The 17,493-nt window shown below is 40.4% G+C and overlaps 1 protein-coding gene across 1 annotated transcript in view; it reads left to right on the top strand.

Moving 5' to 3' along the window:
- LOC114701477 (limbic system associated membrane protein) overlaps nt 1–17,493 on the top strand; it is a 2,116,569-nt gene that overhangs the window by 2,061,079 nt on the left and 37,997 nt on the right. Inside the window, exon 6 of the mRNA XM_037209988.1 lies at nt 8,521–8,814. Within this exon, the coding sequence (XP_037065883.1) occupies nt 8,521–8,814 (294 nt within the window). The remainder of the gene's footprint in view (nt 1–8,520; nt 8,815–17,493) is intronic.

Genomic DNA, 17,493 nt, shown 5'->3' with positions numbered 1-17,493 from the left:
GAGGGCTGTGTGTTTCCCTGTGTGTCTGGAGTAGAATTCCATTGCTTTGCTAGCTCCCAGTGCCCCCGAACTCACCTTCCTGTTTTACACACTGGAGGAAGAACTTCATGAGATTTCAGGAAACTATGAACTAAGCAAGCTCTAGCTTCCCTCAGCAAGGTAAAATGATAAACCATAAATGATAAAAGAATATTATGCTTAATTCTCATCATGAGCTTCAGAACCCCATAGATCTGGTTCAAACCTCAGCTCTTTCTTACATTATAAGCTTGGACAACTTCCCATCCCACTCTAAACCTGTGTCCCACATCTGAAAGTGATGTTAAGGTTACTGTGACTTGATGTAAGATATCTTGAATATTACCACTCATAGTAGCAGTGCATTCTGAAGCAAGTATTGAGTAGTATTTCATTGAACAACTGTTCTGATATCTGGGTTCAATAAGCACCTTGAGGGAGGAGTTTCAAAATAAAGAATTGGACAGAGAAAAATGGAGAGCAGCAAATAAAGTGAGAGACTATATAAGGGAAAAAAGACACTTCCCAAGGAGGAACCAGACCTGAGAAGAAGAAAGGGTTTACAGTTCTACAGTGCCCACTGCATAAAGACAGAGCTTTGTGCCGCATACATGGGCTTTGGGGTATAATTTTCATAGCTCTGTCTTTCTTGCACAGGGTGTACATTATATGTAGTGCTACATACAGTTTTATGCATCCTATGTCTCATTAGCATCTTTGATTTAAGATTTAATTTATTTTGAAGTATTTGTGTGTGTGTGTTCATGTACACATGCATGCATGCTTGTACTCACACATGGATGCAGGTACCCACAAAGGACAGTAAAGGGTTGCTGGATTACTTGAAGCTGGAGTGACAGGTAATTGTGACTGTTCCACCATGGATGCTAGTAACCTAACTCAAGTCCTCTACAAAAGTTGTTGACTCATCTCTCCAGCCCCAAAATATCAGTATCTCTTTTTCTTTTGGACTGTGATGAAGATTGAATCCAAGGTCTTAAACAGGTCAGACAAGTGCTCCACCACTGACCTACATCCACAGCACTCGCTGGCATATTAGATCTCTATCTAGGGGTATGCCTTTTGGTGTTATAATGAGTTAAAGGGCACCTTCAGATTCTCTAGAATGCCTCTGTCTCTGTGCCAGTGGCTCCAGCCAGTTTCAGGCTCAGCTTGGGGCTTTCTAGTTTAGACTTTGCTAACAGTGTCTTGTCATAGGTGAGCTAACTGCGCAGCCTTTGTGTGAGGTCTTCTGAACCTCACTTACTTAAACCCCTGCCTCAAATCTGTACTATTTCATGAACTTTCAATAGGTGCCAACATTTTGCTGCCCCCTGACAGGTACATCAGACAGCATCAGCTCTTCCTACAGCGCATAATGCACAATGTGGAGTACACAATATAACCATAGCAATTCTCAAAATAAATCCCATGGAGAGCTAAATATAGATGATCTTGATTTTATTCTAATACCAAGTACCAATGTCAGTATACTCGTGTGCATACAGTAAAGAATTTCAAGACCCAGGACTGGAAAGGATGTGTGGATGGTGGCCCCAACTGGGATACTGAGCTTAAACAATGTCAGCTAGCTGATACTGTGTGCAAAAGCAAAAAACGCAAATAGGAATGAATTTGATCTCTTTGGATGCCAGAGGAAAAAAAAGCTGGGGTGTTCTTATTTGGCGCACCCTCATTCACTAAGACAAAGCCAATTGTGACTGTCTTTTGGCTTTATACCTGTTACTTGTTTCTGACTACACTCTTGGGGAAGGCCGAATGCATGGAGCCAGTTTACATACGTCACTGTTGTGTTTTGCTATTCAAATAAGAAACATTAGTTCTATCAGAGTAGCCCACCCATTCCTGTCCACACAATTCAGACATCTCAACAGTCAAGTACCTCTCTGGAAAGCTTGTTCTTTCATCTGTCTGCCTAACACTTCTTCATTATCATCTTGAATCTATCCTTTCCACATGGTTGCTGGTTTTTCTTCATTTTCTTCAATGCACCACCCTGTTTCTTGTTCGCTTGTGATTGCTGCTTCTGTCAATCACTCACCGCTCCCTTTCCAAGTTGAAAGTGTGGGTGAGAAGTGGTTTCCACCTTAGGATAGCAACATTGTCAAATACCAAAGGGTCTCTCAGATGGAATATGAAACTGAGAAACAAAAACTTCAAAGCATACAGAGAGAAACACACTGGAGATATAAGCAAAACCCCAGTGCAGGCATTCTGTTGATTTATTGTGTTCTTTTCCTCTTCCTTTTCTTAACATTTTTGTGTAGAATGTGCTGTGTAGAAATGTAGAGGAGCAAAACAAGGAATACATAGGCATGTCCTCAGGAATATATATATATCACAAAAGGAACCATAAGAACAGATACTTGAACAGACACTTGTTACAGCAGTTGAAGTAAACCCAGGAAACTTCAAATGGCATCATTGATCTGTGATGCTTTTTCCTTTTGTGTGTGTGTGTGTGTATATATAAGTTCATAGATGGCCTCTGCTGTTTTTACTCTCATCTCCAAACACAGACTCATAAAACACACATATACACATACCCTGCAAGATAAATTTTCGTTCTTTGCCTTTCATTAAACTCTATGTGTGCTTGTGTTTATAGCTAATGTGTTTACAACCACTTATATGTAAGTATTCAAATTTAGGTGAGTAAAGGGAATGCCATTTCAAGCACATTTTCCCCTTTAGGAAAGATTGATCTGCTAAGTTGCTTTGAAACCCTTCTTGGAGCACAGAAAGAAATGATTTGTTTATTTCTAAACAGACAAGAATCCTCTGAATTCTGCATTGTTAAACCCACAAAACACTAAAATTTATCAAGTTTCATGAACTGCACTTCTTGAATCTCAAATAAAGGAAAAAGAATTACAGATACCTTAATGAGTTATAAAGTAGAAGACCTTTAAAATGAACTGTTTTATTTCAAACATAAGTTGTCATATCCTAGGGAAAAAATTAAGAATAGCCTACTGCATTTACTGAGTAAATATTAGAGGGCTAGTGAATTTTCATATTAGGGTTTGATTTAATAACTCTCCCAATTTCTCTTCTCTCTCTCTCTCTCTCTCTCTCTCTCTCTCTCTCTCTCTCTCTCTCTCTCTCTCTCTCTCCTCTCTCCTGTGTCTCTGTCTCTCTTCTCTTCTCTGCGTCTCTCTCTCTTCTCTGTGTCTCTCTGTCTCTGTCTGTCTGTCTGTCTCTCTCTCTCTCTATCCCCATCTCTGTGGGAGGGGGGAAAGAGTAAGAAAATGGAGAAGAACAGAGGAGGGAGAAGAAAGAAAGAAAAAGAGGAGGAGCAGCTCCATGAAAGTGTATTTAGTTGCAAATGACTGCTTGCTTACAAGGACTAGTTGACCTTGTAAACTCAATTTCACCAAAGCAGATATCGTCCTCAGCATAGCACTTGGTATACTCTAATAGGTGTTATTTCTAGCTGCTTCGCCTCCACACTGGGGAACACCGGAGAGGATGCTTCCCTCTTGCCATTAGCGCTGGGCTCGTCTTTCCGACTCATGAAGACATATTAAAAGAACTAATAATGCACAACTTGAATAAACAGAGACTAAAGGGGAACATGATAATTGAGTGCAGTGTGTGAAGGGTAGGGATTCTGAAGAAGACAGGGCGTTATTTGGCCTATAGCTGAATTATTGCCAGAAGGCACAAAATTACACTAAGCAAAGGGTAATTTAAACTAAACGCTCAACACCAGAATAAACATAACACCCATCAGAGTGAGCAAAGTGTTTGAGATGTCTAAAATACAAAAATGTTGAAATTAGCATTTTAAGCAAAGTTTATACAAGGCAGACGATAACAGATTGGAATAAGGGAACGATCTAAATTGTGGTTGTTGGGCAAGTTCTCCAGACAACTGAAATGGCAGGTTATGGGTCACTTTCTGAGCCTGGGAAGTGTTTGAAAGGACAGGAAATGGTGATGAAATCCTTGAGTGGCCAGCAGTTAGACAGTGTGCCTGAGAGAACCCATGCCTCTATGGGCAGACACACATTTAGTAAAAGGAAAAGCACCAGAGACTATGAGTTGCACTTCAGCATTTCCTGGTTCACAATTCATGCAGTTTATTGTGTGCTTTAAAAGAAAGAACTGCAGTTGCTGAGACAAAAGGAAAAGCATCTTGTCAGGACTGTGTCTGCAGGGGTTCAGCTGGTTGCTGAAGCAAGGACTCCACATAGCATTTGCATCCTCAGGACATAACAAGCAATGCCCCTATCCAGCCTTTAACAGCAGTATACTCTGCCCACAGCAAAATGGTACTCTATTAGGATCATTAAAAAGGAATGGATTTTTATGATGGCTTCCATACTTGGTTCCATTCTCTTAAGCCATATGAGGTGTTGTAACTATCTCTAGTACCTGCTTCTCTTGCTTAATTCTGTTCAACTGTGCCCCAGCCCGTTAGGACAGCTATAATAATAAAAAAACCTATAGGTGGCTTACAAACAACAGGAGCTTGTTTCTCACTGTTCCAGAGGTTGGGGAGTCCAAGATCAGCATGCCTGCATGTACATTGTCTGGTGAGGGCTCATTTACTCACTCACAGAAAACTATTTGCTGTTGTATCATTATGGGGCCCATTCCATGCTCTTATCATCTCCCCAAGACTGTACTTCTAAATTGCACCACACTGTAAATTAAGTTTCAACATTCAAATTATGGAAGGGCCAACTATTAAACCTGTATCAAGCTATCTCAATGGCAAACCTCATGCAAGTTCATGGGGATGCTATGAGTAAGAAACATCCCAGGAGGTTTACAATCTGGAACTTTGGATTTCTAGCAATAGAAGACCTGTGCTTGCTGTCCTATTACTCTGAACTAATGAGAAATTCTCAAGTGAAGTCATAGATATAATGCCTTACAGGTAACCCTCTTGTGGGCTTAGGCAGAATAGAAAAGCCAGAATGCCAGAAATGCGTGCATTTTTGCAAAAGGATCCAAAAGAAAGGAAAGGGAAAAAGACAAGAGGTCTTATCCAGTATTGTAAATGATTGTCAGGCTGGTTGAATGAGGGGAAGCCATGTACTTTATCCTACCAGAACTTCTTCCCTCCAGTGAGACTCTAGCCAGGTGTTATGTTCTGGAAATAGAGGTAGCGCTAGAGTGGAGGAGGCTATCATGGGAGGATAAAGGAAATCTGCCTCCCTCGTGTGTATTATTGTGGAAGGAAAATGCCTCTTTCCTTCTCAAGTAATATTGGGGAAGTTCTTCTACAGACATGAGACTGAAAGTTCATCTGATGGGGATTTGCTTTATTGGCTACTTTTCAGGGGAAAAAATGGATTAATTAACATGTGCATTGGTGTATAAGAATCCCAAACCTCAAATCCAATAAGTGTGGCTTTATTTTCTTTCATTCTTTGAATATTTACCCTCAGAGGTTCCCTCTTTCCAAACTAGTAAAGCCTGAGTGAATACTGCCCAAAGTATCTTTCCTCCACAACAGGCTTATTTCTTTAAGAAAATAAAATGTGAGGAAGGGATCCATGACCACTCCTCCTATTTCTTGACATGTTGTGGGAATTGAAAAGAATGCAGTGTTTCAGCCATTCTCAAGCCTGTACCAATTCTCATTCTCCCATTGAAGATTCCATACTCACTTAAGAATAAGGTTTGTCCAGAAGTCCAGTCAAAGAGAGAGAAGAAGGATACTGTGAGCAAGGGACATCAAGATCATGATAGGGAACCCAACAGAGACAACCAAACCAAACTAGTGGGAACTCATGAAATTTAGACCAACACCTGTGGAGCCTCCACAGGACTGGAATAGGCCCTCTGCATAAGCGAGACACTTGTGTAGCTTGATCTACTTGGGGAACCCCCTGGCAGTAGGATCAGAATCCATCCCTGATGCATAAGCTGGCTTTTTTGAGCCCACTACCTATGGTGGGACACCTCACACAACCTCAAGGCAAGGGGAGGAGCTTGGACCTGCCTCAACTGAATGTACCAGGCTCTGCTGACTCCCCATTACTTTCTTGTAGGAGGGAATGGGGAGTGGGTTGTGGGGGAAGGCTGGAGGGGTAGGAGGAGGGAAGAGGGAATCTGTGATTGGAATATAAAACAAATAAAAAAATTCTTAATAATGAAAAAAAAAGAATAAGGTTTGTGTGTTTGGAAGAGGGCTGGGGGAGAAATCTGAAAGCCCTTGTAGTCATCTTTAACATTTCTTATAGGCAGAGTTTCTCTGTGTCCTGGCAGCCTCTCCCAAATAACCACTCAAAGACTTATTATTAGTTAAAAATGTTTGGCCCATAGCTCAGGCTTGTTACTTGCTAACTCTTACATTTTAAATTAATCCATATTTCTTATCTACCTTCTGTCATGTGGTGGTATCTTCTTTCAACATGGCATGTTCATCTTGCTTCCCTCTATATCTGCTTGAAACTGCCAAGACTCTACCCTTCTTCCTCTCAGCATTCTCTCTGCCCTGAAAATCCTGCCGAGCTATTGGCCAGTCAGCTTTTTATTAACAAAGAGAGCAACACATTTTCACAGTGTGCAGAAGAACCATTCCATAGCAACTTCTTGTTGTAATCTATCATTACTCTTAGACCCAATCAAGTAACCTCTCACACTTTCTACATATTCTACATTCTACATCTGTAATATAAATTCCTGCCTGATTACATGCTTGAAGATGGGGAAGGGAAAACATAGGTGTAAATTAACCATTTGGAAATAATATTCCAAGATATGTCTTAGAGCAATGGTGTAGCATTTTCATTACAATCATGTCCTACCCAGTATACACTAAGTCCAAACTAAATAATTTTATATCATTACAGCCTATTCCCTGTTTGGAATAGTTTTCTCAAAACTTGATGGTTGGCAGGGATTTGAAGCTTCCAGTGTTCCCGAGAGTTGTGTGATAGAATGTTATCAAAGAGTTCCTGTGTTCTGCTGGGAGTCTAGTTAGCAGGCTTGAAGCTTGGTTGACATATCAAAACAATGAATTCAGGTCCATGCTGGCTGGATGTTATGTTGATTTGGCCATTAGGGGATTTTCAGGAAAGGAACAGCTTGTGGCATTTGAGCACAGCCATTAATTGGTACCGTTTAGTGTAGCATGACGAGGAGCAAGATTCCATCATGGGGGCAGGACTGTTTTACCACCCTTCCCAGCTGCTCTGTGCTAACCCAATGGGCAATGGAGTTTTGAATTTGGGCAGGTGAGGGACGTAGAATTTAATTAAAGTTAAAGTCCACAGACCTTCTGTTTAAGCCCTAGCTAAGCTCTTTCTGTTGCCCAACCTCCTTGTCCACCTTCTCTTTCTTCTTTAATGTCCCCTCCCCCCACTTTTTCCTTCTTTCAATCTATTCAGAAGAAACTAAGTTCATTTAATCAGTTAGGTTCCATGTGAGAGTTTAAAAGATTTTTCTATCTAGTTTTTCTTTATGAAAACAAATCATTCAATTTTGTAAATTGTTCCAAAATGGGGCCTCCCTGCCTCTAATTCCAACTGTTAATCCCGTGATGTGTAGTTTCCTACGCCCAGACTTGGCAACACAGTCTATCACCAAACATCACCATCAGCCTCATGCTCTCAAGCATCAAGCCATTTCATGGCTTGAAAGCCTGGATGATAATATAAAACAAATACAGCAGAGCTTCAAGATAAGGATTAGCACAGAGTTTAGTCTTAAAGATTCAGCTCTATTTTTAAAGTGTGTGTGTGTGTGTGTGTGTGTGTGTGTGTGTGTGTGTGTGTGTGTGTGTATGTGCAAGGGTATTGAGTTCCTGGGAACCACAGTCATAAATGGTGTGAGCTGCTTGATGTGCTGGTAATTGAACTTGAGGGCTATGGAAGACCAGCAAGCTCTCTCTATTACTGAACCATCTTTCCAGTCCTGGCATATGATTTTTGTTGAAAGCAAGATCCACATAAATCAGAAGACTGGCATTTGTCACAAGCTAGTCATTTTCTAATAGTTACTTTGGTGTAAGAGCATGCCTAGTAGTGTAAGGATGATAACAGTGCATATTTCTGGTGCTTCATGCTGTCTCCTGCCTCTACCTTGTTCCAAATACTTGATCAGTGACTAACACATATGAATGTTTGAGCACTCTGGCCTCTTTTCTTGTTATCAGGACAACATTGAAAAAGGACATGTGTGGTCCCCAGAGTCCCCAAAGGACTGAGTCAGGGGTTTTCGGTTTCTAGGGATTTAACCTGACATCATGACCTTATTTGGCTTCATTCTCTTCCAGCTCCCATTTCCCAGATCCTCTGTTTTCCCTCAAAACACTCCCCACTTAATCACGTTCAGAACAAACTTTATCTTGGGGCCTTTGTCTGTAGAATTTGACCTCAGACAAAGCATGTTGTCAAATTAATGAAAAGCTGTGCTGATTTATTGCTTTAAAGAAAAGAGGATGGGGAGAAGCAATCTGTAGCACATTTTAGATTTATAAAAAAAAATCATTTAATTGTCTGTTTTTTTTTTTTTTTTCAGGAAGAGAATTTGAAGGAGAAGAAGAATATCTGGAGATCCTAGGCATCACTAGGGAGCAGTCAGGCAAATATGAGTGCAAGGCTGCCAACGAGGTCTCCTCTGCGGATGTCAAACAAGTCAAGGTCACTGTGAACTGTGAGTACAAAAGCAGCAGGTGTTCCAGGCCCAGGGCACACCTCCACTTCCAGGGAGATGCACAGATTCCATTATCGAAAGCTCATAGCATTTCAAGCAGGTGTTCTTCTGGTCAGGGATGCACATTTATACACCGGACACTTCCAAGGGCGAGACTTGGCCTTTGAATTTGATAAATCAACTTTTCTGATTCTAAATATAACCGGTGATACATTTCACAATAGTCTCTGTCTTTTATTCAGACTGTGAAATTAAGAAAACATGATCAGGCACCACTTGAATTTTTGGTAGTCACTGTTGTAGAGCCTGTGGACACCAAGGTCATATTACTTTGGGAAAGGCAGCAATCCCTATCTACTTTAGCTGGAATTTTTATCTTCATGCATTGTTTGTCAGAAGAGAATAGCCTCGAGATTATATTTTATCCTCTGCTATTTAACTAATTGGCCTTGGGAACAAATTCAAGCTCATTTGGTCAGATACTAGTGTGTCCCTGATGGCTAAAAGGGATGCCTGATAAGTTAATTTTGGTTATCTATTTCTCCTAAAGCTTGGGCATTAGAAATGAAGATTTCACTAAGATGCATAGGTAAGTGGGCGTACTTTGAACTTGTCAGATGAAAGGCTCCTTAGATGTAGTTCAAAGTGGAAGGAGGGAGTAAGGGGATCTATAAGATGTGTGTCACCCAGCAAAGGAATTGAAACTTTGTTTATCTTACTCAATTAGCAGTGTCCTTCTATAGCATTCAAATTCAAGTTTCTACACCTCATAATTGTGGCTAATGACAGGACAGAGATATCTTGACATGCCTTCCTTTTTCTCTATTTTTCTATCTATATATCTGTATCTATCGATTGTCTGTGTATGTGAATATGTGTATGTGTATCATTCATACCCTTATACACACATATATCCATCTATGCACACACACACACACACACACACACACACACACACACACACACACACACGCATGCACCAATGCATGCATACATAAGTTCTTTATCCCACTTCTGAAGTGTATTTTAAGCCACAATGAATTATATTTTTTCATGTTAAGTCTTTCATGCTGTTACCTCTGTGCCAGAGCCAGTATAAATGCTCTCTAGTCTTCTAACAACTCTGACAAAGTACACGTAGAATCAACTCCAGTTTAAAGCTTAAGAAACCGAAGCCTCAGGCCGGGTGGTGGTGGTGCTCACCTTTAATCCCAGCACTCAGGAGGCAGAGGCAGGTGGATCTCTGAGTTTGAGGCCAACCTGGTCCACAGAGCAAGTTCTAGGAAAGCCAAGGATACAGAGAAACCCTGCCTTGAAAACCCAAGAAGAAAAAAGAAAAAAAGAAACTGAAGCCAGAGTTCAGGAAATCACCTACCCAAAGCAACACAGACAGCAAAGGTATTCAGCCTCAGGTCTGTTTGATTCTAAAGCCCAAACTTTCCAAGGAAGAAGAGGAGGAGGAGGCATTCCAATTATCTCTAATGCTTCACACAGCTTTCGTTTAGGGATTTAAGCAAGTTATTTAATCTCAGGGTAATCCAAGGAGATAAGCATCTATAGTCTTGCTGTGGATATTTGGAACTGAGCTTTAGAGAGTTCAGAAATCTTGCTGAAGGTGGTTCAGCCTGTGCTGGAATGCCCTGGTCCCCAGGGCCCAGTCCAGCCAGCCTTTCAGCTTTCTGAAATGGGCAGTGAAGACTTCGAAGTGTACCTAGGGGAAACCACTAGACACAGCACTGAACTACACATTTATGGTCTCATTTTGAAGAGCAAGGGGCTGCATTTGATGAGCTGTGAAGTGCTTTTATCCCTGGCTGTCTCCAATTTTTTAGTAATAGAGTTTTGAAATGCCAGTATTACTATTCTTTTGCAGTACTGGGTGTGTTTCAAAGACACATTAATGATCTCAATGTTATAAAATGCTTAAGGTCCTTTTTTCACATGAAAGGCAATTTCTCTGGGTGTTTATATAAGTTTATAATTAGGTTAGTTAACTTCTTTTATGCACACATAGCCATGCTATCATCTGCCACCTCTTCTCTGACTTTTGGAGTCAAGATTGCATTTTCTCTTAATTGACCTTCAACTTAATTAGGTTTCTGAAAGTCCAATCATGTAGTAAATAGAAAATATTTATGCTTCCATTGTATGAAACATCAAAGTGGTCTGGATTGTAGATGGTTTCCAAGATCAAAGCCAGCCGCCTGGGTCCTGTTATTATTGAAGCAATTAGTCTGACATTGCTCCCTCTTCGCTGTCCCCAAAGTGTAATTTAGAATGGGAAAAATACTGATCATTTTCAAGAAAAATTTTATGAAAATATGAACTTTTGCCAGTGATGAGTGAATCACTGAATATGGACAGAGCCTACAGATTCTCAAAAAGTAACTTGGAACAGATTACATGGACACGTTGAGTTCAATTAAACATCCAATGTGATCCAACCAAGAGGAACAAGAATGTGCCTGGCCCTGTAAAACTATCCAGCAAATGTTAACTGACGGTATAGATAGAAAACTCAAAATAAAACTCCCTCATAATATTTTTCCAAACTTCAGAAATAAATGATGCTGGCTACAAATCAGGGGGAAATTCTAATTTCAAATTCCTCTGCAATCACCTTTTTCATCCAAACTTCATAAAGTACATTTATATGAAATCAGTCATCACACCAGAAATCCTGTTCAAATAAGCCATGGTACCCAAACATAGTTGCATTGTGTAAATAGATGAGGTTTCAGGGATTGAATTGAAGAATTGTGTTTATATCTTCTGGATATTTCGATACAGAAATATCCAGGAGCATTTTGTCACTTCATCTGAACCTTCCTTCTTTTCTTTAACCTGAGGTCTCTTCCGTTCCAAACCAGAGGCTTCAGGATTAGGTCAGGCAATCAGGATGGCTAAGAAAACTACTGGTGGGAGAGATTATCATAATGAACATACCCTGGATACCACTAAAAAAAGCCATCTTAGCACTGATAACTTTCCCATTGCCACTCATTGATTCATTTACTCGGTTACCAGCAGATGTTTGTTGCAGGACACATAAAGGCTAGCACAGTAAGGAGGGGAAACATAACAGTTGCACCCGTTGAGCTCACAGCAGATTCTGTAGCCTCTCCTTTTTTTATTTCTCTTAGATAACCTGCCTCTGTGGTAGGTCTATATCATTGCACATAGCCGTTTTACATGCAAAATCCATTTCCTAAGTGGTAGAAGGTCCTGGCACCTATAGAAAGCTAAATCATTGGCTCAAAAATCATTGCCATTATATATGCTTGGTGGAATTTATGCAGTGGACAAGACTTTTGACTTTCTGTGTCTTATGTAGCCACAGATTTCTTTCAGATATCAACCAGAGAGACACACTATCTTTTCTTTACAGGCTCTAGGTACATGGTCTCTATTGCAGCTTCCATTATGCATTTATAAGCCCCTAGGATAGTATCTGTCATATAGTAAATGTTCAGCAAATGCAGGCTGTTGGATCTCATTCTTTCCTCTCCCCTATTGATAAGCTAATGTCCCCACCTTCTGCCCATAGTTCTTTCTGAGTGGCTCATGTTGTCACCTTTTGCAATTTCTCTTTCTTCTCTGTTTTTCACCCAATTCTGTGTTGCTGGAGGGCTTCTCTCCAGGTTCCACCAAGTCCCACAGTCCCACAATCCATGTATAAAATAATCACTCAGAAGCTTATATTACTTATAAACTGTATGGCCATGGCAGGCTTCTTGCTATCTGTTCTTATATCTTAAATTAACCCATTTCTATAAATCTATACTTTGCCACGTGGCTGGTGGCTTACCGGTGTCTTCACATGCTGCTTGTCCTGGTGGTGGCTGCAGTGTCTCCCCCCCTTCTTCCTGTTTCCCCAATTCTCCTCTCTCCTTGGCCTGCCTATACTTCCTGTCTGGTCACTGGCCGTCAGTGTTTTATTTATATAGAATGATATCCACAGCAATTCTGCATGTAAAACTACCTGTCTCACCCTAGACAAATAGTAAGGAACATAAGACATGGATATTTCCACAGCTTTATACATGATATGTGTTGATTTATAGGAACAGAAGGAAGGAAGGAAGTTACTGAATGATAGGCAAACAGGATTGAAGACACCTGTTGGGTATACACATGTGTGTGGGTACCTACAAAGGCCAAAGGATGGCATGGGATTCCGAGGTTCTGGAGTTACAGATAATTATAAGTTTCCAGGTGGCTATTGAAAGCCAAACTTGCATTCTCCAGAAGAGCAGCAAGCATATGTAACCACTGAGCAATCTCTCTAGCACCTAAATGTGTTTTTTCACTATACTCTGTAGTACTTAGATGCAAAAGTGACCTGATGAGGAAATTGTAGAATGAGATCTTCTCTAGTTATTCGTGTCAACACATATCCAGGCTCTGTGCTAATCTTACTTTTTCCAAATAACATTTTCACTTACTTTTCAAGAATTTCATGGAATATGCTTAATCATAGTTATTCTCCTCTCCCAGACCCTCTATCACCTCCCTACCCCTCAACTCTCCTGTTTCATGTTCTCTCTTATAGACATGGAGTATAAGCATTCTCTGACACAAAGTCAAAGAACTTGTGAATGACAGACTTAAGACTCTTAGATCTAATGCAGTAACTTTCCATCCACACACAAGAGTGTAATAGTGATAATTAATGTAACCACTTTGCATGTTAAACATGCTCTTTACATATGATTTTATATATTTGCTTTACATCTGTGTACAGTATAGGAAGTTGTCATCGTCTGCATTCATAGGCAAGGGGCTAAGGAAAGAGGTGTCTTTGGTAACAGTGGAGACACAGGAGGAAATCAAACCTACATCTTCTGACTCCTAATGTAGAAATAAAGCGACTATGTTGTATATTCCTGTCATGACATTTTTTCAGCACTCTGAAAATAGAAATCTGCAACATTTACTTTTCAAGCTCACTTGAATAATATTTTTTCTTTAGTAAGAGTCTATTCCTGGAACTGGAGAGAAGGCTCAGTGGTTAAGAGTACTTATTGTTCTTGCAGAGAACCTGGGTTTGGTTCCCAGTACTCACAGGGCCAGGAAAGCTTACTGCCACCTATAAGTCCAGTTACAGTGGATCTGATGCTCTCTTCTGACCTCCCAGGGCAGCAGGCATGTGAGTGGTGCACAGACATAATATGTGAGCAAATTGTCCATGCACATAAAATACGTAAGTCTAAAAATAAAATGAAAGAACTTATTCAAGCAAATAAAGCAGATCAGAGAGGTTCAGAAATGGTTGACCTGGATCTGAATCCATACTTCAGCAAATACTGGTCATATGAATTTGAACAAGTTCCTAACCCTCTACAAATCTGCTTTCTTGTTTTCTAACTACTGCCCAACTCTTACGGCCTTCATTTGGATGAATAAGGGTGTCTACCATCTAAAACAGTGCTCACAGATGTATGTATTACTTGTAAATTATACCCTTTATTTAAAGTTTATGGTTTTATGCATTTCCCCCTAATATTAGAAAGATTAAATGAATGAGAGTTTTTTGCCTAAGCCACTGTTATCCTTATATTACCATTCTGATGGAAAGAATCTTGTTATCAGTGATGTAAGAATCCGAAAGCGCTGATTACTGTTTCCAGGACCTGGAATTCTGAAGTAATAAAAACTAGAGGGGTCATTTGACAAGAGTGAGCTCCTCCAACATCACATAAAGAGTGACAATGAATCTCTCCATGCAGCATTTGTAAGAACCACATTTTTATTAAACCATCTTTTGAGCAAGGACACCTATTATTTTAACTGTATTAGGCGGGCTACAATATAATTTATTATAATATTTCTTAGTCTCACCTACACAGAATTCATTCCAAATGAACTTTGAAATGTCCATTCCCATGAGCCATGGAAGAAGACCTGGACTATGATGTCATTTGAGAGATAATAGGGAGAATAAGCTTTTGTACTCCTTATCAGTAGTTATGAATTGACTTTGGAAAAGGGAACTTGCTGGGTTTTAAAAGAAGGAAGCAATTGGTTGGGCTTGGTGATTGACCAGAGTCACTCTTTTCTGAATAATGCACTTAACCCTAGTTTCTAGCCAGCTTTCCCCCTTGCTAAGGCCTCTAATGGGTGAATGATCAGTTTGTTGCTTACCTGCTCCTGTGCCAAACAAATTCAGAAATAAGGATGAATATGAAAGATGCAAATGCTTGCATATTAGAGGTCAAAAATAGAAGTAGTATCTTAGTACACACACACACACACACACACACACACACACACACACACACACACACACCAGGTGTCCTGGGCTGGGATGTCTGCCTATATGAGAGCAGGAAGGAGAGATTCCAGATCCAACTTTGAAAGACAGAAGCCCCTAGCTCCCTGGCCAAAAGCTAAATTCCAACAGGACAAAGAGGACTGGCTAGCTATAGTGGCACAGGCCTATGATCCCAGCTATTCTCTTAAAACAGAAGAGTCCATATCCAAGGACAATATAAGCAGCAAAGTAAGACACTGTCTCCAAAACAAAGACAGGCAAAAACAAAAGGGACAAAGAGAAAAGATGAGACAAACAGGACCAGTGTGTTTCCAATTTTTTTTAATCAGAGAAACAAGCCAACAAACAAACATTATCCCCAAGTAATAGGCACCAATTAATAGATCATTAAGTAACTACATGGACTTAAACAGTCAGAGTAAGAATGCTCTGCAAAACTATGCATCTGGGACCTGTGATCCTGGTGCAACGGCAGAGGGATTTGAAAGAATGTACCACAGTAATATCATGTTAAAACACTACAGCTCTGATTGTGTCCAGTATGCTGGTGCAGGTGGTGCTGGGGATGCTGGAGGTGCTGATGTGAGTGCTGGTTTGGGTACTGGCAACAGGAAATGAAGGTGTGGTTTTTTCCTTGGCTGTGTAAATGGCAGAGTAAAGAAGCCTCTGTCTTCACTAAGGATTTGTCAATTATGTGATGTAGCTACAGAAACAAACACGTCTTAAGATTCATTTTCCAATATTGAGTAATTAAACAGACTGCAGAATCAGAATAAAAACTGTCTTTCCCACCAACATCTGTTGACCATTGTGCTACAAACTGTGAAGTCATAGGTGTCTGAAGAACTTAAAAATGGTGAAAATAAGTGAGGATGCACAATTAAACGTACTGAATAATTTCACTGTTGGCCATCTCTACCTTATTTATTCATGTACTCTGTATGTGTGATGCATGTGCACGCACGTGCTCGTATGTGTGCATGTCTCCACATGTGTGTATATAGGTACACATGTGTGCATATGTGTGAGGGACAGATCAACTTCAGATGTCTTCCTCTATGATTCTGTACCTTATTGAGTTTTCGGTTTTTGATTTATTTTTGTTCTTGTTTTTTTATTTCTGTTTTGTTTTGTTTGTCTGTTTTTTGAGACACGGTTTCTCACTGAACATGGAGTCCACCAATTGGCTGGGCTGACTGGCCAGTGACCTATCTGTCTGCCCCCACCCAATTCTGGCATTCCAGACATGCACCAATATGCTCAACTTTTCAAATGAGTCTGATCTCAGATCCTTATCCATTTTCATCAAACTCAACTCACTGAGCCATCTTCTACCACTATTTGTGTACCTTATTTTGATGGATGACATTTCTTTATCCTGAACAACAACAAAAACTGGGTGTTTTCCTTTTATCCCTTCCTCCCTTGTTCTTTACATCTAGCCCCTTTCTAGGTGATCATTTCTGGGGCCCTGTGTATTCCAAATCTCTTCTCTTCTTCACATACTTTTGTCATAAACTCAGTGCAGAATATTTCTAAATCCCTTCATCAGCTCCCAAATGGACCTCCCCTGCTGCTAGTTCGGTGCCTTATTGATGAGAAAATTGAAGTGGTGTGACTCTGGACAAAGCATTAAACTCTCTGATAAGGGAGAACACTGTGGGGCTGAGCCTCAATTTGAGCTAAAGTGTATCGAACTTAAATCTAAGCTTATAACCTCCTCTATTTTATATTCCACCCTGTAATGAATCTTTTTCTGTGCTGCCAGCCAGCTCCCAAATAATGACACGGGAACTTCTTATTAATTATGAAAGCTCAGCCTAGGCTTAGGCTTAGACCTGTCCTCAACTAGCTCTTATAACTTAAATTAACTCATTTATATTAGCCTACATTCTATCCCATGTTATTACCTCACTCCCATCTTGAACCTCCTGTTTCTTCTCTGTGTCTCCTGGAATCTCCCTTGACTGCTTAGATTCCTCCTCCAACTTCCTCTCTCTACCCAGAAGTCCCAGCTATACCTCCTGCCTACCTATTGGCCATTCAGCTTTTTATTACACCAACCACAGCAATCCACCTTCACACAGTGTACAAATACCCCACAACACCATCCCTCTACCATCAGATCTACCATCAGCACAAACACATCCAATTCATGCATTATCCTTTAAATGGATGGGTTTTGATGACCCATGTAGCCAATCATAGAAAGCCTTTTGAATACAAACTTGCTGATCCTTTTAAGTTGTCTCCTCCTTTGAAAAGACAAAGGAGGGACTGGAGCGCTTAAACTCACCTAGATGGTTCTGCAAAGCACAGTTCTGGCTAAGACTAGGCTCAAAACTCAGGCTTCAGACTTCTTACTCCTGACTGCTAAGACAGTCCAGTTTTGAAGAATGAATGGGCTGGGAGAATCGCTAAGTACTTTTAAATGCAATGCCCTTCGTATATAAGTGATGATCCATGACCGGGTGGTAGAGTGTAATGAGAGCTCCACACAACCACACTAAAACTATGTCCAGGACCCCTACTTACTTTCTTTCTTTCTTTCTTTCTTTCTTTTG

The sequence above is a fragment of the Peromyscus leucopus genome, chromosome 12, assembly GCF_004664715.2.
Source record: "Peromyscus leucopus breed LL Stock chromosome 12, UCI_PerLeu_2.1, whole genome shotgun sequence".
NCBI lineage: Eukaryota > Metazoa > Chordata > Mammalia > Rodentia > Cricetidae > Peromyscus > Peromyscus leucopus.
Note: the sequence above shows the minus strand (reverse complement) of the source record. Positions and strands in the feature narration are given on the sequence as shown.